At 36.4% G+C, this 25,250-nt stretch overlaps 1 protein-coding gene across 5 annotated transcripts in view; it reads left to right on the top strand.

The window, feature by feature from the left end:
• Positions 1 to 25,250, top strand: part of LOC150081850 (wings apart-like protein homolog) — a 287,626-nt gene that overhangs the window by 31,282 nt on the left and 231,094 nt on the right. For 2 of the 5 annotated variants that reach the window (XM_090378945.1, XM_090378941.1), the window contains exons 2-4: positions 3,264 to 3,411; positions 14,546 to 14,609; positions 15,809 to 17,087. In XM_090378945.1, the coding sequence (XP_090235071.1) occupies positions 15,819 to 17,087 (1,269 nt within the window). In that variant the 5' untranslated portion in view covers positions 3,264 to 3,411; positions 14,546 to 14,609; positions 15,809 to 15,818. The remainder of the gene's footprint in view (positions 1 to 3,263; positions 3,412 to 14,545; positions 14,610 to 15,808; positions 17,088 to 25,250) is intronic. The other 3 variants (XM_090378942.1, XM_090378943.1, XM_090378944.1) reach the window with 3 other exon arrangements.

Here is a 25,250-nt window from a genome sequence, read left to right as displayed (position 1 = left end):
ATCATTAATCGGTTTTTTTTGTCGCTTAATCGGTTTTATTAATTGGCCATTTCCTGCCAAATTTAAGCCAGTTAATCACTACCAAGAGATTCATCAGATAGCTTTGATAAACTGAAATGGATTAAGTAAACATTTTCTGAGCTTGGCTGCTGTTATAGCCAGTTTATTTTTATTAATACGTACAGAGAATTACAATAAAAAATGCATCTTAACAGGTATTTTAATCAAATTTATCACATTTTTTAATACAGTATAAAGGAAAAAAACAAATTAAAAGTAGTTTTACGCAGAGTAATAAAAATTGAATACTCTTAAATTGTAGTACAAAAACATCAGCCTTTTCCCATTTTCAGGACATAGCCTATTTCTTGCAGGTTCATACAAATTACCATCAGTATTAAATATTCTTTCACTTTCGCCTGATGAAGCTGGTGCACTTAAATATTTCAAAGCCAGTTTACTCAGAAGAGGTAATTTGTCTCACATGTTTTTCCACCACAGAAATGGACTGTTATTTCTAGGCAGTAATGGAAAATTTAAATACTGATTCAATTCTTGAGTGCAACACTGAATAACGCTTGTTCTTTTTTTTTCTTTTTTTTTTTCTTTTTTTGAGGATTGCTTCTCTTTTGAACTTACTCTGGGTGACATTTCTTCTGCTCTTACATTTTGAACACTATCTGTCTTAGCAGAAGCTAATTCATCAAACAAATTTGAATTTGAAAAAGTCATAGGGATATCAAAAGCTTGGGGTAGAACTGGTTGAAGCATATCCTGTTGAAATATCATCAAGATTCCCCTCTTACCTCCATTTGATCTTGCTCCAGAACTTCTAAAACCCATTCCTTTATTTTGTTTTTCATATCACTTCTTTGAAATTTCAGGCGCCTCCGTAGCGTGGGTAGGAGCAGCAGTGCGTAGCACACACTTCTTGATTAGACCGGGGTTCGAGCCCGTAACCACCAAATACGGAGGATGTGGAAAGGTCAGGGAATGACCACCGCATATCCCCGGGGCAATATGGCCTTAGTTGCTAATGCTCCTAAAAAAAAACAAAAAAACAAACCAAAACTTTGAAATTTCATCTTAAATCTAGATCTATAAAAGTAGATAACACAAAGATTTACTTCCAATGTAAGTGGAAAATCTTTTCACAGTTAATGATTTATGCTCCACAACTGTGGTAAGGATTCCACTGAAATTATAATTTTGGACAGCTTTGGACAAAAATAAATTAAGGGTCAAAATTGTAGGGATTATCATTGAAGTGGTAGATTCTCTTTTACTATTTTCATTAGTGATTTCTTCAAATGGACCTAGCAGTGGGACAAATTTTTCTAGAAGACCCTACTGGTATGAACTTAATGTTGGAATATTATTATCCACAGCATATGTTGTGAGAGCTTTAAGGACTTTGTTTCTTTCCAGCATGTAATACATTGAATTCCAAAAAGTGGATACAGCTTGAATTAATTTATGCTTCTGTATTTCATTTAATTTGTTAACTGCTGAAGCAGAATGGCTGAAGTATTCATATTAATAGTAACAACAGTCCTTACAGCCTGCTTGGCAAACATGGAATCATTTATTGAAAGTTGTAATGTGTGTATATGAAACATGATTGTGATTGTAAACCACTACCAGTGACGCTAGCTACCATATTTGCTCCAGAATTTCGCAGTATGAGGAAGACTTTGCTTTTTGAGATCTTGTATTCTTCTAGCACATTGTTCAACTCTTCACTGATCTGTATCCCTGTATGAGAGCCTCAAAATGGAAGAATTCTTAGGACAGCCCTGTGTTGTTCAAACTCATTTGAAAGCCAGTGGCCTGTAATACTCAGAAATGGAGAATTATTTGTAGTAGCTGTCCAAATATCAGTGGTTTAAAGAAATGTTGGTGGCTTTATCAAGGGATGTTTGAAGTTTTGTTTTTACCTTCTGAAATATATCTGGAAAGATTTTATCAGTGAAATATTTTCTACTTAGAATATTGTAATTTGGGCAAATTTTTTTTAATAGCCTTTGGAATCCAATGTCTTGTGTTACAGAATATGATTGAAGGTCAACAGCTATCATTTCTCCAATTAAATAATGGATCTCTTTGGCCTTGTAGTCATTAATATCCCAAAGCTCCTTCTTTGTTAATACTTCTTCTATAGTAGTTTGCACTTTAGCAGGAGGTTCAATGGTGCTGCCACTTCCTGAACATTCAGCATATGTCCTTTTCAACATGTCTAATGCTTCTGTTTCTTTTGATATTACTTCTGGATGAAGCTTTTTCTGGATTCATCATATTTGTGGTTGTAAACGTTTTGGCTGTTTTACCATTCCTTGATATGGTAGTATCACATAAATTACATATGCAGTTTTGTCCTTTGGATTTATCGTAAAATACTTCTATGCAATACTTGGTGCCATAATTGGTCACCTTGACAATTACTTAAATTTAGGGCTGTAGTGGAGGGTATATGCCATATACCCTCTGAATTGTTTTAGAAGAATAGTGTATACCTTCTGGTTTTTGAAAGACTTGAAAAAACAAATATTATTAAAATATTTACTGAAAATTAAAAAAGAAATTTATTAGACAATACTTATAGTTTTATGCAACTGAAGTGAATTTGATTAATAAGCCTGATATGCACAGTATACTCTGTATTATCTGCTTTTCGTAACATTCATGGAGTATACCTTCTGTTAATTTATGACTACACTACTGCTTAAATCTTAATAAAATTTAATCTGAAAAAATATTAAGAGGATTAGGAACACATTATGGATTAATAAGGTGTACAAACAAACTGAATACATGGGGCGAAGGTAAAGAAAGCCGACATGAGAACGACGGGAAATTAACTGATAACACGCATCATCTGTTTACTGAGAATGCAGCAAGAAACTGCAGTAGTGGCAAAGCAGTTTGTCGGGTAAGTTTCCCGTAATTTGCTGTGGTTTTCTTGTTGGCTTTTGTTCCAAATTTTCAGCATCCCCCCCCCCCCCCAACAACAACAACTTTTTCAAGTCCCAAGTTTGACAAAAAATAACCATCAATATGTATTCTAACATTATTATCAATACTGCAAGTAACAAAATATCACTTCAGTTCACCTATAAAACCATTAAAAATCATTAAACTCATTGATGTCGAGTAGAAATGTCTAAATTTGGCAGCACTGCCAAAAGTCAAGAATGGTAGCAACATAGAAAGATTTAAGTAGAAAAAAAAATTTTTCATCCACAAGTTGCGATTCTTCTTAACAGGTTCAAGTGAGATGGGCAGTCTATCGAAGTAGGAGTCACGTGACTGGCGTTTAACTGTCTGTGTGTATCAAGGAAGTGCTTCTGAGATGCAAATGATGTATTGGTGTTACCAGGATGCAAAAAATGCCCGCCGGAAGCTGGTCTAAAAGTACTATTACAGATACTTATAAAATTAGTTATAGATATGTAAATAATTCTGTAATTGAATACTCTTAGACATGAATCTTTATAATATTCCGTATATTAGTATTATTTAGTTGATATTTGACTGTATGTACTGTACTGTGATTCATTGTGCTGCTGACTATTAAGGTGGGAAAGCATTGTAATGACTAATCAGCCGATTAATTGGTAATCAGGCAGTTTTCTTACCGGTGCAAATCAATGTATGTAATGTTAGGGTCTTGATATTCTTAGTTATTGATGGCATGCTGCAAGGCCAGTTATTGTTGTGAAGTGCCTCATTTGTGTATTTATTAGGACAAGAACTTTCAATGTTAACTACTGATGAATATATTGCTTAGAAAGAATCTAGGAAGCAGCACCATCAAATGTCACCAACAAAAGATAGTAGTAGAAAGCACAAAACTTCATTGGTGAAGTATGGAATCAATGTTTTGGGTCAGAAGAGAGTATTCTGCCAGAAGTTATTGCACTTGGTGCTATTAATCATTTTTGGTAATGTTTTATGGTATTGCTTTCTAGATTAATTTTGTTATTTTGTTTCTGTACCATAACAATGTAACCATATCTTATCTGAATAACGCATAGAGAAAATCCATGGGACCAGTTGCAACACTACTCGACGCTTCCATAGCCAGGTGGGCAGGAACAGCAGTGTGTAGCACACGCTTCTTGATTAGACAGGGGTTCAAGCCTGTGACCACCAAATATGGCTGATGTGAAAAGGTCAGGGAATGACCACCACATATCCCCGGAGCAATATGGCCTTAGTTGCTAATGCTCCTAAAAGTCCAAATAACAAACAAGCAATATTACCATAATGAGGTAAACATTAGGAAGCATTACTTTCTTACTGATCTAGATAAATTTAAAATTGTTTGAAATTTATTTAGATTAGTTAAATCTTTTCAACATAGTCAAGCTAGAAGACTTCATATGTTCATTTTGACTGTATACATGTGGTATTAAGTGCAACCAGGATTTTCTGGTGCCATACTTCACAGTAAGCTAAGCAATATTCATGGCAGTGTATTTGCTTGAACCCACAACATCTTTACTGTTGGTCGTGCACAGTAACAGACAAAGAAGAGGTATTTTTATATGAGGGCTGTTCAATAAAGAATGATCATAATTTTTCATTAACAACCATACTGATAACCAAACCAAGCTGGATCATATAGCAACTGCACAGTTGACTTGTGTTCACTGTTGACTTTTGCCTATATAACAATGGTCCATAAAAGGATTGTCTGATATGCCGTCTTCAAATTCCCCATTAATATTCATTGGACTGGAATACACAAGATGTATTGAATGTCTGCTCTTGTAGACATGGATCGAATTCCTCTTATTGCAACAAACGTTCAGATTGTTATCATGTAATTGCATGCACTTATTAGTTTGTGCACATAATCATGAATGCTTTCTTTTAAGATCATGCATTAAGACCTCCGTAACAGTAACAGTATAATAGTTTCACTACTTGTCACATTGGTTTTAGAGACCTGGATTCAAATCCATTTGGAGGCTGGAGGAATTCTTAAAAGCCTCTTCACTTACTGCCATAGCTAAATTCAGGTAGTGGAAGTATGATTCCCCCATGAGTTATTTGATGTTTTAAAGCCTCCACAGTGTGCAAGTTATGAATGTACCCTTTTTACAGACACAGTACACACAGTCTTATATGACAAACACTGTTAAATATACAGTGCGGCCTTAGATGCCACTCATAATCATAAGTTCTCTATCACATGGGGCAGAACTCAGTTGCTTCTGTATCTGTAATTCTGCTGTCTGTAGATGCTAATGTGCTATTTAAATCGTAATTACAATATCTTAAGTTTAGTGTACTCATTTAAAATTAGTTCTATATGGAGGCTATTCCAATTGGTAATGGTATCCAGTTTATCTTTAAAGTTAGTCAGAAGAGCTTTTAATGCATCCCTTCAATTATGGGAGAAAAAAAAAATGAAACATAAGTACAGAAATGAAAATGGACTTTCGATTGATCTAGTATGTTTAGTCAGATAATGATAAGGTTCTGTATATAATTTCAAAATATTTGACCACTGTTTTATTTTATATACTATTTGAAATGGAAGTTGCAGTCAGAAAAACATCTGATTTATATGCAGATATAAATTCTTTCGAAGAATACACTTTGTTGCATTAAATATGTTATGCATTTAAAGGAGCAATTTGAAATATGTTAAAAAATTAAGTTAATACCAAATGTTGCAGTCCTCTGAGAGCCTTCAGCTGTGGCTAAATTATACAGGCTGGTTCATACGTAAGAAAACTGTTTTGAATAACTGCTGATGTAAATGTGTATAAGTTATTTGAAAAACAGTTTATAATTTTCCCCCCTATTTCAGAATAATTTGAACATAGGAAAAGTACAATGGACCTTACAATTTGAAGGAGAGGATTGAAATTGTAAAGTGGCATGAGACTATAGAAGACTATAGAAATTGTGAAAAAGTTTGAAGTGGGAACAGTGAACAATCTACCAGAACCTGGTAAATTTTGTATCTAAAACACATCTGCAGTTTGGAACTTTTAAGAGAGGATACTGAAAGAGTCTGAAAAGATCTCAAAGTTTGGAACTTAAAATACTTAAAACAAGCTGAAATAGAATCATAAAGAACTTAAATACAAGGTTTATCATCCCATGTTGCTACAAAGCTTGAATGAGGATGACACAGACAGAAGATTGGAATTTGGTAAACTCATGCTGAACATGAGTGTTACAAATATGAATATTGTTGACAATGTTTAGTTAACTGATAGAGCCACATTTAAACTAAATAGAAGTGTTACTCATCATAATTGTGTTTATTGCTTTCTTAACAACCCCCGCCCCCATTTTAATTATTTAACAAGGATTTAAATGCTCTTGCCCTTTTAGTTTAGGCTGGAATTTGGACTGTTGGTGTGTTCTTGGATTTTTTTTTTTTTTTTTTTTTTTTTGAGAGAACTGTGACAGGAGAAAGCTACCTGAGACTGCTAAAAGACAAAATGATATCATTAATGCAGTCCAAAATCAATTTTTAGCATTGATTTTTTTTAATACAGGGTGAAGCACCAGTTCACTGTGCAAAAATTGTTTGCAAATTCTTAGATGCAAAGTTCCGATGGCAACAGATTCGATGGCAGATTTCTGTTGAGTGGCCATCAAACTCCCCAGATTTAACACTCCGTGATTACTTTTTTGTGAATATTCTAGAATAAAGTATTTAATAATAACCCCAGGTCTCTACTGGAGCTTCAGCAGTCAGTAGTTAGATAAAAATGTTTCTGAGGGATTGCATTTGCTCTGTAACAAAAAAAAACCTACAATATTGTAAAGATCAAAATGGTTGGCATATTGAACAGATGTTATTATTATTATCTCTCTATACATTAAAAAAGGTTTTCTCCTAGTGATATTTATTCAAGCCAATGGGGGAAGAGGGCAGTGCAGTTATATCACTTATTCAAGCCAGTGGGAGAAGAGGGTGGGGCAATTACATCACTTCAAATGGCAGGTAAATAATTACATAGGTCATTTCTTGATTACATTTCAATCAGTGTTATAATGTTAGTATATACAAATAATAACATTATACAATATAAAACTATACAAATATTTACAAAAAACTAAAATATTTACAAAATACTAAACTATTTACAATCAATCATACCTCTACTATATTGGGACAATGGGTCCCTTCATCAGCTGACATTAATATACAAAAAACGTTACAATGGCACATCAAATGGTGCCGGGTGTGGTCATGTATTAGACAGTGAAGCATGTGCACGAGGTTGGTGAACGTTAAATGGAAGGAACACAAATGGGTTACTGGGCAGAATCAGACAGTTGCTGTTGACAATGTAGAGCACACATGTGGGACTCATACAAATGTTTGTCGCATTGCAAGACACTGCCTCCATAATGCTTCACTGTCTAATACGTGACCACCCCCGACTTCATTTGATGTTCCATTGTAATGTTTTTTTAGTTTACACATGCCCCTTCTGTTGTTAACATTACTTAAAATATATTTATGCTAGCATTAATTAAAAATATAATTTAAAATAGTGTTGTTATTTAGAATCAAGCATGTTTCCTTATTTATGGACCACCCTATATTTAGAGTGGAACATTTATACTGTGGTTATATAAAACAATAACTTTAACTGTAGATTTGTATACGATTTTAATATGATTAATTTTTTGAATGAATACAGGACTTATGCAAGAAGTAAATTAAACTAAACGAACAGAGAAGCCATCCAATAAAGGGCTATCATTCTATTATCTCAGTAGCAATGCATTTCAGACTTTTTCAAATCTGCATCTTCCATAGACCTTTAATATCTTTAAAAATAGTAATAATTAACAGCAAATTAAATAAGAATCAATGATAAAAAATTAAAGAACATTTCCAGAACACTGGAGTTTTTGCAGAACACACTTTGGAAACCATCTTCCTAGACCAGTGCTTCTCAACCTTTTATTGTTCATAGAGCACATCAAGCATTCTTTACTTACTGCGGACCACCGGGTAGGGTTTCTTTACATCTATGAAAAAACTAGTATTGGGTTGATATTTCAAAAATCCTGTTTTTAGCCAATATTTTTTTATGCTAGCATAAATTAAAAATATAATTTAAAATAGTGTTGTTATTTAGAATCAAGCATGTTTCCTTATTTATGGACCACCCTATATTTAGAGTGGAACATTTATACTGTGGTTATATAAAACAATAATTTTAACTGTAGATTTGTATACGATTTTAATATGATTAATTTTTTGAACGAATACAGGACTTATGCAAGAAGTAAATTAAACTAAACGAACAGAGAAGCCATCCAATAAAGGGCTATCATTCTATTATCTCAGTAGCAATGCATTTCAGACTTTTTCAAATCTGCATCTTGTATCCACGTTGTTCAGTATACTATACTGAGTATAGGGCTGATATTAAATTCCTAAAATAAATAATTCTAATCTCAAACAAAATATCACTTATTAATTAAATATAATTAAAAATATACTAAAAAAAAACTCACCCAAAATATACAATCAAAATAATCACTACAAATTTTAACAGTTCTTCTCGCACACTAGTTTTGTGAAAACATAAAAAATACTTTACGAATATGCAGAAACAAATACAATACATATTACATGCTCAGAAGCTGGTGATTGACTATGACATATGAAAGCTTGTGGCCTCACTAACAATGCACTGGTGACACAGTCTTACATTGTAAGTTACCTTTTAAGCCTTACATTCCAATCAGGAGGTATCCCTTACATTGTAAGGGATACCTCTTGATTTGCGACAACAATGTAAACAGTTGATTGCCAATTTTAATTTTATTTGTGATTGTATTTTATACTTACAATAAAATTTACCATCCCCACGCGGACCACCTACAACCAGCTCACGGACCACAGGTTGAGAAACACTGCTCTAGACTGTTCTGAAACTTGGATGGTTCTTAATTTGCATCAGAATATTGCTACTGTATCTCAGGAACTTTCATCCGAAATCACATATGTTATTTTCTTTCTTTTGTTAAAATATGCAAATGTAACAAAGATTGTAAATTCCTCTCTCTCTCTCTCTCTCTCTCTCTCTCTCTCTCTCTCTCTCTTACTAAAATTCTCATGGAACCCCAGGATTCCATAAAATCCACTTTGTAAATCTGTATTCTATTGGAAGTTAATTGATTGAAGCTGTGGTCAGTAACCTTTGAGTTTAGAAATGACTTGTAAAGAGGAGTAAGAGGAGTAGAAGCCGACCGGGCTAGCCGAGTGGGTAAAGTACCTGCCCGGCAACCCAAAGGTCGCGGGTTCGATTCCCGCCTCGGGCTTGGATCAAAGTACTGCAAAAACCTTGGGAGGTGCAATATGGCCACAGAAGCCGATGCGCCAACAACTACCAAATCAAAAAAAAAAAAAAAGAGGAGTAGGCATCATCGTGACATGTGAATTTTTCCATTCTGAGAGTTTGGAGGGGTGAAGAAGGTGTTTTGCTAGCAGATAACCTGTGAGATCTGATCTAGGAGGCTTCTTTTAAAGTGGCTGAGACAGTAGTTTTCTGGTGCTTGTTCTTGTGGTGGTTCTTCATGGGAAAGGATTCGAAGGAATGAGAGGGATATTTGGGGCAATAGTTGTAAGTTGAGAGGGGAAGAAAAGAGGAAGCAGGGGAATGGGTGTGGGATAGAGCTTACTGTTGACTATGGTAGAGTCCCCCATCCCATCCATGAAGCCTATTACAGGAGAAGAAAACAGTAGCGAACCACTCCATCTCAGGTTAGCATCCAGTGTAGCCTCTTCAGTTATGCAAAGCCCATGGGTGATATTGTTCAGTGCCGTGAGTGCTTGTATTTGCAAATGGTCCTCAGAACCAACATTCTGGGGACTATTTGCAACCAGTAAGGACAACAGATCTTTCATTTAGTTTTTTTCACATCCTGCGCCATCTAATTCCTGTATGATTTCAAGAAATTAATGTTAAATTAGTAGTTATTAATTAGAAATTCATAATGTCCTAAAGTAACTTTTATCTAATTGTAATCTAAATAGTTCCAGTGTAAATATAATTTAGCTACTGATGCATATTCTCAGAGAAAGATTCTTTATTACCATATTTGTCAGCTTATAAGATGCTGTGGCATGGAAGATGCACCCTAATTTTGGAACAGTAAATTTAAGAAAAAAACTTTTGAAAAAAAAATTTTATTGTTAATACAATGAAAATTTAAAATTCAATAAAAATAAAACACAAAAGCCAATAAAGAAAGGTATAGGATTATTACTCTTATTATTTTAGTATTATTCAACTTCAGATTCATTACTAACTTGATCATCATTATCCTCAACATCATCATTATCATCATTCTCTTTGCTAGTATCACTGTCACTCTCATATAATATACCATCCACTGCACTGCTTATACCACATTTTTTAAAGGACTTGACCACAATTTCAGTCTTAATATCATGCCATGACTTCGTCACCCATACACACATTTGTGCTATTGATTCACATTTCATCCTTCCTGTAGGCGTCTTATCATGGTTCCCTTCTATCATCCATTTATTTCATTGCTCCCCATGTGTTATTCTTGAATGGCTTATTAATGCTGACATCTAACAGCTGTAACTGGGGAGTTAAGCCACCCGGAATTACCACAAATTCTGTGTTCATCCTTTCGGCCAGTTATTTGATGTTTTCAGTCCTATGTACAGTAATACCCCGAAGTTACGCGATAGGTGGGTCCGACGAAAATTGCGTAAGTCGAATTCGCGTAAGTCGGGGTACAACTTTGCATATAAATACATATAAATTTTGCTTAATTGGGACCAAGGACTAACAAAAACACTAGTTTAGAAGAAAAATATTAATAAAATTGCAGTTCTTTATACATATTAATACAAAATATGTATTAAAAAAAAACAAATGACTTACGTAAAAAAGTTATTTCGATGTCGATGGCTTCATAAAATCTAACAAATTCGTCTGACGACACAGCGCGTTCTTTTTTTTTCACGCAGAATTTCTTCGTAGCAAGCTAATAATTTTTTTTATTCCTTGCTTTGTAGCTATAACGCGTTCTTCGTTGGAGTCTATGTTTTCTAAAATTTTTAAGCCCTTTACAATTGAGCCCTTTTCAATTTTCAACCTGTCAAGTTTGCAATTGTCATGTGCTTTTCGCCGTTGCTTCATTTAGGCCTGTAGCACATGCAATATCACATGGTCTTTCATTTCGCTCAAAGCGTTTCACAATTTCATATTTTTTCTCTATCGACAGAGGTGGACTGGCCATAAGCCTTACCGGGGAAACCCCGGTGGGCCGGTGTGATTTTGGCCATAAACCATAGTATGAGGCCACTATAAATTTTCCCGGGTAAAAATTTTTGACCCAGTCCGCCTCTGTTTATCGATAATTGCTTTTCTTTTTCTCTCTGAATCTGCAGTGTCTTCACCAGGACACTTCCTTTTCACACTTTTTAAGTATTTTTAGGGAATAAAGCACAATTACAAAACGAGGAGGCACGCTTGATACGCATAAACAAAGCTGCGCGCATGTAGCAACTGAATAAACAACACCATAAAGGCAGAGATTACACTATTAACACCTCACATTTCTAGGGGTTACTACCATAAAACAATAAAAATCCAGTTGCGTTTCTGCTAGTGAAATCTGTTATAAACTGGTAGTAAACTCGATCTAATTGCATTTGCGATTATACCGATAGCTGGAATTGTGTTGGTTTTTACGTTATAGTAGTAGTAGTAGTAGTAGTAGTAGTAGTGGCACATGATGCAAGAAAGCAAGTGTAGGAGCTTATGCAGCATCAGCCAAAAAAAAAAAAAAAATCACACCATTCCCTCCAAATGCCTGTCCAGTTCCTCCTTAAATTTATTTAACCTATCAACTTCTACAACGACAGATGGAAGTTTGTTCCAGCAATTAACCACCCGCTGGCTAAAGGCAAATTTCCGCACATCTATTCTACATCTGTCCTTTCTTAATTTGAACTTATGTCCCCGTAGGTTGGTAATCTGAACAAGTGGAAGGATCCCATCAGAATTCAGCGTGCTCAACCCATTCAAGGCCTTATAGACCTCAATCAGATCACCGCGCAGGTGCCTAGTCTCCAGCCACTGCAATTTGCAGAACTTAAGCCTCTCTTGGTAAGAGAATCCCTTCATTCCCCTCACCAATCGTGTTGCTCTTCTCTGTACACGCTCAAGCAAATCTACATCCTTCCTAAAATGAGGCCTCCAGACCTGTACGCAGTACTCAAGGCGTGGCCTGACCATTGCCTTATACAGAGGGACAATCACCTCCTTTTCCCTGCTAGCAAAAGTCCTATATATCATTGACAAAACCCCATGACCCGCCCTAGCAGCCTGTCTGCACTGCTCAGAAAACTTCATATCTGACTGCACAATTACTCCCAGGTCTTTTTCATTTTCTACCACCTTAAGTGTAGTACCACACAGTTGGTACGTTTCTCTGGGATTACTTCTACCCATATGCAGTACTTTGCATTTGTCAAGGTTGAACTTCAGTTGCCACTTCTTAGCCCATCTGCCCAAATTATCTAGATCCTGTTGCAGTAGCACACTGCCATTACTGTCATTAACAACCCTGCCAACCTTTGTGTCATCTGCATACTTCGACATTAAGCCTGATATACCTTCATCAATATCATTGATAAATACACAAAACAACAGTGGACCCAACACCGAACTATTATGGTGAAATGTGTTTCCCCTTCACTGATATAAAAAACATAAAAGCAACAAAGTTGAATTTTGTTCATCTTTCGCTCTCATTCTCCGCCATCGCACCGTATATCGATAACATATGAAAAACGACCTTGAAGATAGTGGGCGGCAGCGTTGCCAAACGAAAAAAATCAAGAACCGCGTAACTCCGAGTTCGCGTAAGTCGGGGTAGCGTAAGTCGGGGTATTACTGTACTCTAAACAGATCCCATACCAGTAGTGCATTTTTACGCAGAAGTCCACCAAGATGCTTGGACCAAGCTTTTACAAACCAAACTTTGAAAACGTTCAGTAAAATTTTTCTTTTAAAAATTAACATTGGCGGAAGTTTGGTCCCATCAGCATAACAGGTTAAAACTGTGGTGTAGTGTGTCTTTTCATGTCCAGTGGTTTTGATAGTTATAGATTTTTGTCCTCTCAGATTTGCAGTTTTATTGGATGGCACATCAAAAGTCAGTGGAATTTCATCCGTATTCCCGATTTGGCTAAGTTCGTAGTTGCTTTGTTTTCTAGCATTAAGGAAAAATTTATGGAAATCTAATATTTTCGGTTTGTACTCAGCAGGCATTCTCTGGCTATGCTAGTTATTTTGCGTAAACTTAACCTGTTTCTTTTCATGAAGCAATAACACCAAGATTCAGTTCCTTTAAAGTCATGTATCCCAATATCAGCTGCTCATTTCCATACTTCTACTGTTATCATTTTAGTACTCACTGCAGTACCCATGTCTCTAAGTTCCATTATCCAACTACACAAGTTTTCTTCCAAATTTGGCCATTCAGGTGGAATTTTACGAAGGTTGTGCTTTGTTTTATCAACTTCTTGTAATAAAACTTCCTGCTTCCTCCATTGACAAATCATCTTCTCAGTAGGCAGTGGTCTGAAATTTTGTTCTGCTGCTCTGTTCCTGTGTTCTTTGGCATATTGTACTATTTTTAGCTTAAATTCAATAGTATAATTTTGCTTTCTTGATACACCTGCCATTGATTAGGGCTTAAATGTATAATTGGAATTCACTTGTTATTTCAACAACAGCCTGGTAATTACTGAAAAATGTACTGACCGTGATCGCAATGTAAACTATCAGTTAACTACATTTTGTCCCTTGCCGACTTCTCGGTTTTGTGCATATGTTTTATTGCCACTTTGCTTCTTAGATGCAGAGTGATTTTTTAAAGTATTTATAAGGAATAAAAAGTGCGTCTTATAAACCAACAGATATGGTAAATTCCAAATTAAATGCACACCATACATTATTCCATTAAGTGTATTTATCAAACGAATCAGAGTTTATTGTATTTGTCGATACTATAGTGTACTATAGTGTTCTCCTGGTTAATGTCATCTTTCTCTTCATGCTTTGAATTATTTATGGCTTTTGTTTATTATTTTTTTCACATTTTCAATTGGGTAGTATGAATTGCCCATTTTTATTCCAGAATATGCATTTTATTAAAAAAAAAAAAGAAAAAAAAGAGAGACAATCAAATTACAACAGTGAAAAATATAAACTATTTTATATTTATATCCCATGGATAAAATCATGCCCTGTTTTATTAAATAGCCATTAAAAGCCAAACCAAAAGTTCTTACATGACAGTGTGTTTGAATAAAAAATTTTCTGCCTAAATCCCAGATGCTAGCAGTTATTGTCAAGAGCAAGTGGATAAGTTAGGTGGTTATTAAGTATAGAGTTCATGATTGTTTGGTTTTGTTAAAATATTGTATGTGAGTAAGTGCACTTTTTTGTGATTTTTAAAATTTTTTTTTCATTTTTCTCACTGTCATGGTTGACAATAGGAAGTGAAAAATAAGGAGAATTAAAACTTAATGAAGATACAAATGTCTCAGAACAGTGACATTGGTAAGCAGCATAGCTTAACGTAGTTTTTGTGCAAAATGACTCCTTATTTTTATTTGAGTGCATATTATAGTAAACGGTTTTTCAAATTTTATATATATATATATATATATTATTAAATAGGGTTACATATCTAAAAATCTTTTCATCAGGTATGCACAGTGGCTGAAAAGTAATCCATCTGTCTTTTCATATGTTTGTATATAATTTGTATATAATGATCTTAAAAATGCTTGTGTGAATACCTGAGCCTTCTGAAGACAGCAATGCAAGAAGGACTGGAAAGGAAAACCATAGTGACTCAAGTACTTTAAAGAGTCTTCGCTGATAAGGACAGAGTTGCAAGGCATGTGCATTGCTGAAGGATACCTTCGCTTCTGCCAGTGGCCTGCAGAGTGGTCATATTCTCCAATGAATGTGAAGAAAAGCACTTGTCCTTTAAATGTTTTTCTGGATAAATGAAACCCCCCCCCTTGGAATTAGAAAATAAAGTCCACATATGATACTGTAGAGACCATGAGTTATTTATTAACTGTATTTCTTCACTGGCCTGTTAATGCTGTGACATTCATATGATATGTTTGGGTTTGGCTACCAACTCTGCTGGCTCCCAAGTCAGTTGTGAATGATGCATGATGGTATACTGAGATATTTTGTGATAGTTGTGTGTGTAATTACCTGAGCGAGTGAAATTTTCCCAGAACAATGGATTGGGCAACTGTGTTTCATGGTTTCTCCAATATCCCTGTCATCTCTACCTTAGCTCCTGATAACTGGTCCTGAAATCATAATGCTTGACAACTCTGTGGAAATTCATGAAGAGCAAAATTGCTCTATGTAAATATAGCAATTTATTAAAGTTAAGTTCTGTTGTTAATCTAGCTGTGGACCATGATAGCCACATGAATGCATTGGATATCTTCTGATAGATTTTTATAAATTTATTTATTTGTTTTTATTCAGTATATATTATATGTTACTGTCTCGAGACAGGTCTCTATATTATTGTTATACCTATATATATATATATATATATATATCTCTATGTGTTATAATTATATTTCCAATATGTGCTTATAGCATTATAAGCAGTTAACTGAATAATAATGATGATGATTTTTATAGTAGTAATACTTTTTATAAATAGTTATTTTTAATATTGATATGATATTAATTTTTTTTATTTTATATTTTTATTTTAGTTTTGAAAAAATGTCAAGGCTGGGTGCAAAAACCTACAGCCGAAAACAAGAATGCAAGACAAGCTTACAGTTTGAAAACCTTTTATCAGACAAGGGCAATAAACCTTCTACTGCCAAGGTATCTGTAGCAGGCATTCACAGATGGGGAATGACATCATTTACTTCTATTAGGAAAACCCAGCAAAATGGTCAGAAGGATATTGGTTTAGATAAAAATGACAGTTCAAAGCGTCCAAAACTAGAGCCAAAGCTTGCTTCATCTTCTGAAGATCCTTTTAATTTTGATGCAGAGAGTGAGTTAACTAGCAAAAGACCTCAGACTAAAGTATCTCATAGTACCAGTCCAAATGCACTTATATCTGCTGTACTGCCAAGCAAGTCTTACTTGAAACCAAATAAATTCTTTAAAAGTGGAGGAACTAGGTTCTTTGTTCATTCTTCAGCCCCATCACCCAAAACTGATTTTGATGCATTAAGGTTATCTATAAGTAACAATTATGGGATTACAAACAGAAGTGAAAGTGAAAACTTGTCTACAGACATTACAAATAGGCATGCATTTCCATTAAGAGAAAGCTCAGTCACAAAAACTACAAGTGAAATATTGCAAACTAGTGGTATTCGGTTTAGGCATTCATCAAACACACCCTCAGTATGTGCTTCTAGTGCTGTTAGTACTGCTGGTGAACATGAACAAGTGTATAGTGTAGCAATTCCAAAGGATATTGATATTTTATCTAAAGCATCACCAACAGGTTTTCACTACAGTGCACAGATTGATGCTGTATTATTTCCTTCAGAAATTTCAAGGGACCGCAATCAAGTCAATGTAGATAGCACACTTTCTGAATCACATTCAGTGGTAGATAAGGTTAAATCTCTAGATTATAAAAATAACAAGGCATCAGAAATAACTGAAGAAACCTTATATGAGACAAGTTCACATAAAAAAAATGAGGTTGATGAAGTTAAAACTATTCCTCACAGTGTAAATTCAGCAAATAAATTTACCGATGACTCACAGTCTGTAAATAATGACTGGACAGCAATGTCAGAAAATTTAAATTTACTAGAAAGTGAGAATAAAAATCTTTTTGATAGGGCACAAGTAATGTCTGCTGTCCCTCCGTGTGATAAACAAACTGAGTCAGTCGATAATTCAGCTTTGTCAAGGACACATTTGTGCACTAGTGAATCATTACAAACTTGTGACAGTAATGTGAAACAAGTACAGAGGAATGTTTTTAGCTCCCGACGCATATTCAACAGTTCAAAGAAGGTTTGTATTTTCTCCTGTGTGTAGTTTAAGTAGTATATTAGATTTCTATATTTACTTTTTTTTTTTTTAAATTATTTTCACATTCTTAGATTACTTATTGATAATTTTGTAATTAGCTAGATTAATTGGCATTTTCTGATTAATTCTTCTAATTAGTTTAAATAAGATTTAACACACATGCGCGCGCGCACACACACACACACTTTGCTATAGATACTGATGTGGTAATCTTTCTAAGACTTACGAAAAAAAAAAAAAAAAAACAATTATTACATGACACTAAACAGTAAATTTTTTTTTTTTAATTATATGGTTCACTCTATTATATGGTTTTGATAATATCATTGAATACTGAGGAAGATACATCAAACCTCATTAAGAAAGAAATACAGAAACATTAATTATTACTAAAAATGTGAAAATAGGAAACATCAAATGTTATTAAAAATGGATAATCCTCACAGTGTGAAATTATAATTTTGACATGCTAATTTTAAACTTTTGAGGGATGCATAGCACTTAGATTATCAGTCTTTGGCTTCACAAGGTGAAGAATGTCACTCACAACTACAGGTTGTATACCCCTGAACTGAAGAATCTGTTGTTAGATTGTGAATAAATTTGTTTGTTTTTATAAGCTATAACTTGAAAATATTTACATTTGATTATTAGTTATATTCTGTAATTTGCCCCCCCCCCCCCCCCCCCAGCATCTTCAGTACAAGTTCCTGAGGTTTTACTGTAGGTGAAAACTTCACATCCCTTTAATATAGGTTCTTAATGTACGAGGGACATTCAAAAAGTTTTATCAAACATATAGTTCCTATAATCCCAGACTCGTGAAATATGGACAGTATGTTAAGACTTCTCTATGTAGTCACTAACCACGGTTATGCATTTTTTTCATCTGTATTTCAACTTAAACATCTCCTCCTTGTAGAAGTTTCAATTTTGTTCGTCAAACCATTCAGTCACTGCCTGCTTCCAGTGTTCATTGTCCACAAAATGCATTCCACGAAGATAGCATTTTAATTTTCCAAATAAGTAAAAGTCAGATGGCGTTACATCAGGTGCATAAGGTGGATGCAGCAAAGACTTGAAACCCCAGTTTGGCCACCATTCCTGTCATTTCGCATCTGTGAAGTGACGTGTTGTCATCCAGCAACAGCACTCCTTGTAATAGCATTCTTCGTTGCTGCCGCTTGATGTTTTCTCATAATTTAGTTATGAGATCAACATATTACCTTCTCCGTTATCAACGAGCAGTGTCGCAGACATTCTCTCAGATATGCCAAGGTGTGCTTGCTACCTGGGAGTCTAAAATGCTGATGGAACTGATATTTGGGTGCATTCAAGTCAAGTGGATCTAATTTTAGCAAAGTCGGTCTGTGACAGCCAAATCCTCTGCTTGCACCTTCACAATGGTGGGACTGTTAGCAACCCTGAGTATAATCCCCATGTGCAAATCCTGAAATACGTGGCACCTAGCACACTGTAGGTGCCCGTACTACACAGAGGAATGCTGCTCCTCTGTGTTACCAGGCAATACAAGGTGGTAGATGACTCATCAACTGGTGCAGTACCACCATTTTGCTTATTGGAAGCTTGAAATGGTGAAACCCATGTTTAGTCTCCAGAGCAAAGCTCCAGTAAACCATCCCCCATCTCTTCCATCATACAGTATGATTGATGTCTTTTGAGGTTATGATGGACATCATGGTGAGATCCGATCTTCCTTACATTTCGAGGGTACCGCTCTAAAACAGTGTTTGCAGGCTGGCTGCTAGTTGGTACATTTTATCAAACTTATTGGTACTCTCTACGAGGCTTCTGGATCAGCTAGTGTATAATCTTGCAGATAGTGACTGGAGGGAGTCCGAGTAGTGTGTATGTGGAGGGGGGGGCATTGTCGAGGCCACATTATGTCAAGGAGCTGGGTATATTCTTACCATGAGTATGCCATATCCAAAAATTTCATTACTTCATGCAGCATGTACCCCCATGAGGTGTTTGGGAGGTTTAAATGCAAAAAACATCTAAACCTCCCAAACACCTCATTCATTTCACAAATATACATAGTCTCAGTTCTAATCTTAGTGATGTCTGTTTCCACTTACAGTCTGCCAAACCCTACTTACTTTATCTGACAGAATCCCAGTTATCAGTTGATTTAACCACTGCTCATCTCAGTTGTTTGAATTATTCACTCTATGATTCCTTTCACTTCAAAGTTGGTACTTGTTCACGAGGCGTAGGAAGACGGGTGCAGAGGCGAGCAGTTTCCCCGGGCACTAAACTGAAGGACAGGTCTATCAAATTCACATTACATTATCACACTTAGGGGTGCCAGAAAGATATGTTGCCCCCAGCCGTTAACAACCCTAGCTACACTACTGCTTGTGCTTATGTCTGTTCGGATATTCCCTTTAGCAATTTGAAATCTCCTCTTTTTGATCTTCTCTGGATTAGCATTAGCATTAGTAGAGGCATTTGATGCAAGAAAGCAAGCTTATGCAGCATCAGCCAAAAAAAAAAAAAAAAAACCCACTTCCACTTCACCCCTCTGTTCGTTCGAAATACCTGTCCAGCTGAGCCTTAAACTTATTTAGGCTATCAACCTCCACCAGAAGGGATGGCAGTCTGTTCCACCAACCAACCACCCGCTGCCTAAAGGCAAATTTCCGCACGTCTATCCTACATCTGTCTTTCCTCAATTTGAATTTATGCCCTCTCAGGTGATTTTTCTGAGCTAGAGGAAGAATCCCATCAGCATTGAGCATGCTTAAACCATTCAAGGCTTTATACACCTCTATCAGATCACCTCGCTGGTGCCTAGTCTCCAGACACTGTAATTTGCAAAACTTAAGCCTTTCTTCGTAAGAGCACCCCTTTGTTCCATTCACTAATCTTGTTGCCCTCCTCTGTACTCGTTCCAGCAGCTCTACATCCTTCTTGAAATGAGGCCTCCAGACCTGTATACAGTACTCTAGGTGTGGCCGTGGCCTGACCATTGCCTTATACAATGGAATAATCACCTCCTTATCATTGCTGGAAAAATTCCTGTATATCATTGACAATACTCCATGAGCTACTCTTGCAGCCCGTCTGCACTGCTCAGAGAACTTCATATCTGCCTGCACAATCACCCCCAAGTCCCTTTCATTCTCTACCACTGTCAGTGTAGTAACACAGAGTTGATACGTTGCTCTGGGGTTGCTGTTTCCCATGTGTAGTACTTTACATTTGTCAATGTTTAACTTCATTTGCCACCTCTCAGCCCATCTGCTCAACCTTTCCAGATCCTGTTGCAGCAGCATAGTGTCAGTAGTGTCCTTGACAACCCTGTCAACCTTTGTATCATCTGCAAACTTGGACATTAAGCTTGATATACCATCATCAATATCATTTATAAATACAGAAAACAATAATGGACCCAACACTGAGCCCTGAGGGACTCCACTAATAACATTAGTCCACGATGAGCAGTGTCCATTGATTACCACTCTCTGTCTTCTCCCCCTCAACCACCCCTTTATCCATAGCAGCAATTTGCCTCCAATGTCACACTGCTCCAATTTGTGTAGCAGTCTTCCATGTGCAACAGTATCAAAAGCCTTTCTAAGATCCAAGTATGTAATATCAAAGTTATTCCCTGCATCCAGTTCTTTTGTGACTGCATCATAATATCCAATTAAGTTGGTCAGGCAAGACTTCCCCTTAACAAAACCATGCTGTGTCTGAGCTATAACTGAAGTCTTGTCTAAATGATCCTGCAGTGCTTCTTTAACCAGTGCCTCCATTAATTTTCCTGGAACAGAAGTTAAGCTCACAGGTCTATAATTACTTGTGTCAGCCTTTGATCCTCCTTTGTGAATTGGGGTCACATTTGCACATTTCCAGTCTATGGGTACCTCCCCTGAGTCTAAGGAAGCTCTCATAATTATGGCTAAGGGTTTGCTTACTTCCTTTGCTGCCTCCTTTAATATAACTGGATAGATCCCATCCACCCCAGGTGCCTTTCTTGTGTTTATCTTCAACAGTTTCTCCTCCACTTTACTCCCAGTTATTAAAATCTTTAAATAACTTTAAATAACATCTTTAAATAAAAAAAAAATCTTTAATTAAAATTAAAATCTCTCTCTCTACAACATTTTGTCAAATTCGTTTGTTGCCTCTATCGTTCTCCCAACTCCACTAATCACTTAGAACTCTTTGACTTCCTATCTTTGAAACTTGATTTTCTCCAGTCCAATTTTCCTAACAGTGAGGTAATTTTCCTTGGTGATTTTAATGTTCACAACTCCAGCTGGCTTCCATTTTCTAGTCACATGGACCCAGCTACTTGAGATGCTGAGACTTTTGCAATTACTAATGACCACACACAGATTGTTCATTTATCTACAAGAATACCAGACAATCTAAACCATGCAGCCAACATGCTTGATCTTTTTCTCACCAACAACCCTAAGTACACAGTCAAGGTGAGTGGTTCTCTCTCTCCGCCGACCGGGCTAGCCGAGTGGGTAAAGTACCTGCCCGGCAACCCAATGGTCGCGGGTTCGATTCCCGCCTCGGGCTTGGATCAAAGTACTGCAAAAACCTTGGGAGGTGCAATATGGCCACAGAAGCCGATGCCCCAACAACTGCCGAGTGGTTCTCTAGGCACCTCAGATCACAACTTGGTGATGGTCTCTTCTCCCATGGAGCCTTTCTCTCATGGCCATTCACAACCTCATATTGTTTGGCTTTACACAAATGCAAAATGGGATGTTCTGCAAGATTTATTTTCTTTTCTGTGGTCAGATTACTGTTTCAAATATATTCTGATGTCACTGTTTGCTCAGTCAAATTATTTTTATAGAAATAAAATCCTTTATTCCACACTTCACCTAAAAATCTTGTCCTTGATCCAAACATTGGTTTTCAAATAAATGTGCTAAGGCTGTTCAAGATTAAGAATGTTGCATATCATGATTGGCCTGTGTCCAAATCTCCAGGTTCATTTTCTGCCTACATCAAAGCTCGCAACAGATTTAAAGCAGTCATTATTCAGTCCACACTAGATTTGACACAGGCTAAGAGTAGAAAACTTGCTTCTTGTCCATATGGTAATCAAGCATTCTGGTCTCATGCCAAAACTATTGGCCACTACTTATGCCCATCTCTATTCCCACCTATGTCAAGACGAGTCGGTTCTATTGTCACTTCAGCCAAAGATAAAGTTGACCCGCTAGCATCCTACTTTTATTCCAACTTGTGTATTGATGACCTTGGTAAACCACTTCTTACCATTCCCAGTACACTCCATTCAATGCTTCTTGTGGTCTTCCATTAAAAGAATGTCCGAAGAATTTTGATGAATCTTGATGCTCAGAAAGCTCTAAGTCCTAATGGTATTTACCCTCTTGTTCTCAAAACCTGTGTTCCTGAACTTATACCTGTTCTATGTCTCCTTTCTTCACTTTCCTGTTCCAAAGGTGTTTTTCCTTCTGTTTGGAAATTTGCTCATAATCCAGTCAGTTCCTAAAAAGGGTGATAAATCCTTCCCGTCCATTTATCGTCCCATTGCAATTACTTCGACTCTTTCTAAAGTAATGGAGAAATCAATTAACCGCCAACTCTTAAACTATCTAGAAACCTTCCATCTGATTGCCAGTATGGTTTCTGTCAGTGTCGATCCACTGGTGATATTCTGGCTTATGTTATTCATCTATGGACAAATGCAATGGAAAAGTTTGGTGAAATGCAAGCAGTTGCTCTTGACATTTCAAAGTCTTTTAATCATGTTTGGCATAAAGGTCATCTAAATAAGTTCCTATCTTTTGGTTTGCCAACTTTTTTTTTTGTATTTGGTATCCAGATTTCTCTCTGAGTGATCACTGCGGGTGATAGTAGATGGCTCTGTGTCTTCTAGCTTCTTCACTAATGCTGGTGTTCTCCAGGGTTCATTTCTCTCTACCACTCTTTCCCTCTTGTATATTAATGGCCGCCTCCGTAGCCAGGTGGGAAGGAGCAGCAGTGCGTAGCACATGCTTCTTGATTAGACCGGGGTTCGAGCCCATCACCCAAATACGGAGGATGCGGAAAGGTCAAGGGAATGACCACCGCATATTCCCGGAGCAATATGGCCTTAGTTGCTAATGCTCCTAAATAACAAACAAACAAACAATATATTAATGACCTGCTTCCATTGACCAGAAATCCTATCCATAGTTTTGCTGATGATAGCACATTGCATTCCACCTTCCAGTTGAAGAAACCTTTTCCTACTGATGAAACTGCTTAAACTTCTCGAATATCCACTACCAACTCCTTAAATGCTGACATCCAGGTAATTCACTAGTGGAGCAAAGATAACTGTTGATTTCAATCCATCTAAAACTCAGTCTTCTTGCAGAAAGGATTCTTCTGCTCCTATGCTTTTCTTTGATGGCACTTCGATTTCTACGCAAGATGATATTCTTTTGCTGCTATGCTTTTCTTTGATGACACTCCAATTTCCAGGCAAGAAGATCTATCTCTATTGGGGATTACTCTGAATTCTAATCTCTCTTGTCATAAACATATTACAAATATTGCTTCCTCTGCATCTAAAAAATTGGGTTTTCTCTTTCGCTCTTAGCGTAATTTTTATTCCACACAGCTGTTCACTCTGTACAAATTACAAATCTGCGCTACCATGGAATATTGTTCCCACACCTGGGGCAGTGTCCCCAAAACCTCTCTCAGGCTTCTAGATACCATTCTAAAGAGAGCAGTTAGACTAATTAATGAATCATCTCTAACAGTCTCTCTCTCCACTCCCTGTATTATAAATGTTTTATTTCTGATGCATGCCTTTTCTATAGATACTTCCATGGGCACTGTTTTTCTGAATTGGCTTCTATAATTCCCACTCTCTCTTTCAAAAGCAATTCGAACATGTGGCATAACCAGTCAACATCATTTTCTGTCCAACTACAAATTCACAGAGCCAGCTTTTCATCTTCCTCATTTATTCATTCAACTTCCGTTTTCTGGAACTACCTTCCTTCATAAATATTTCTTGATAATTACAATCGACAGAAGTTTAAGTGTAATATCAACCAATATCATCTTTCATCTTCTCAACCTCCAACCCATTCATGGTACTAAGTACTATAGGTTCTAATACCTCTCATGTTTGGGGGTTTCATAAAAAAGAAAAAAAAAATTATTCCAGAAAACTGTCAACAGAATCTTCTGAGGCTTGCATTTTGAATTTTTTTGGAGTGGGTGACTGAATGAGTTTCCACTGAATAGTGGCAACTTTAGATTCTGGATCAAAGTAGTGAACCCAGCATTCATCAGCATTAACTATTCGGGCAAAAAACTCATCTTCATTTGGAGTAGCATGTTCAAAAATAGACCTGGTCATGTTCACACTCTTGCTTTTTTGTGACTGCCACCCAGCCCCAGGTGGCCAGGAGCAGCAGTGTGTAGCACACGCTTCTTGATTAGACCGGAGTTCGAGCCTGTGACCACCAAATATGGAGGATGCAGAAAGGTCAGGGAATGACCACCGCATATCCCCAGAGCAATATGGCCTTAGTTGCTAATGCTCCTAAAAACCAAATAACAACCACCCAGCATTCTTTGAATCCATTAAAAAGACATGTTTGCCATGTGTAGCTGCTCATGTAGGATTGCATGTACTGACCCAGGGCATTCTTTACTTTATTGGCTATGTATTCAAAGTTCATTTAATGGTCTTCCATAACTAATTGATTATCGAACATTCGGTGAAGTACACACCATTCTTTGTTCATAATAGCAAATTGCAATGAATGGCATTGATTTAATTGTATCTCATATTGTGACTCACTTCACAACAAATTATCATGTATTGTACTACCTCGAATAAGTAATGCTTCTCCAATGGAGAAGAACAAGAAAATAAGTAACAATAGTCTTGTCCATTGGAGAAGCGTTACTTATTCAAAGTAGTGCAATACATGGTAACTCACTGTGAAGGGAGTCACAATATGAGATACAATTAAATCGATGCCATTCATTGCAATTTGCTATTATGAACAAAGAATGGTGGGTATTTCACCGAATATTCTATAGTAAATTCCAAATTGCCGACCCGGCTAGCCGAGTGGGTAAAGTACCTGCCCGGCAACCCAAAGGTCGCGGGTTCGA

This window comes from Mastigoproctus giganteus, chromosome 8 (genome assembly GCF_048544385.1).
Source record: "Mastigoproctus giganteus isolate SK-2022 chromosome 8, ASM4854438v1, whole genome shotgun sequence".
Taxonomy (NCBI): Eukaryota; Metazoa; Arthropoda; class Arachnida; order Uropygi; family Thelyphonidae; genus Mastigoproctus; species Mastigoproctus giganteus.
Note: the sequence above shows the minus strand (reverse complement) of the source record. Positions and strands in the feature narration are given on the sequence as shown.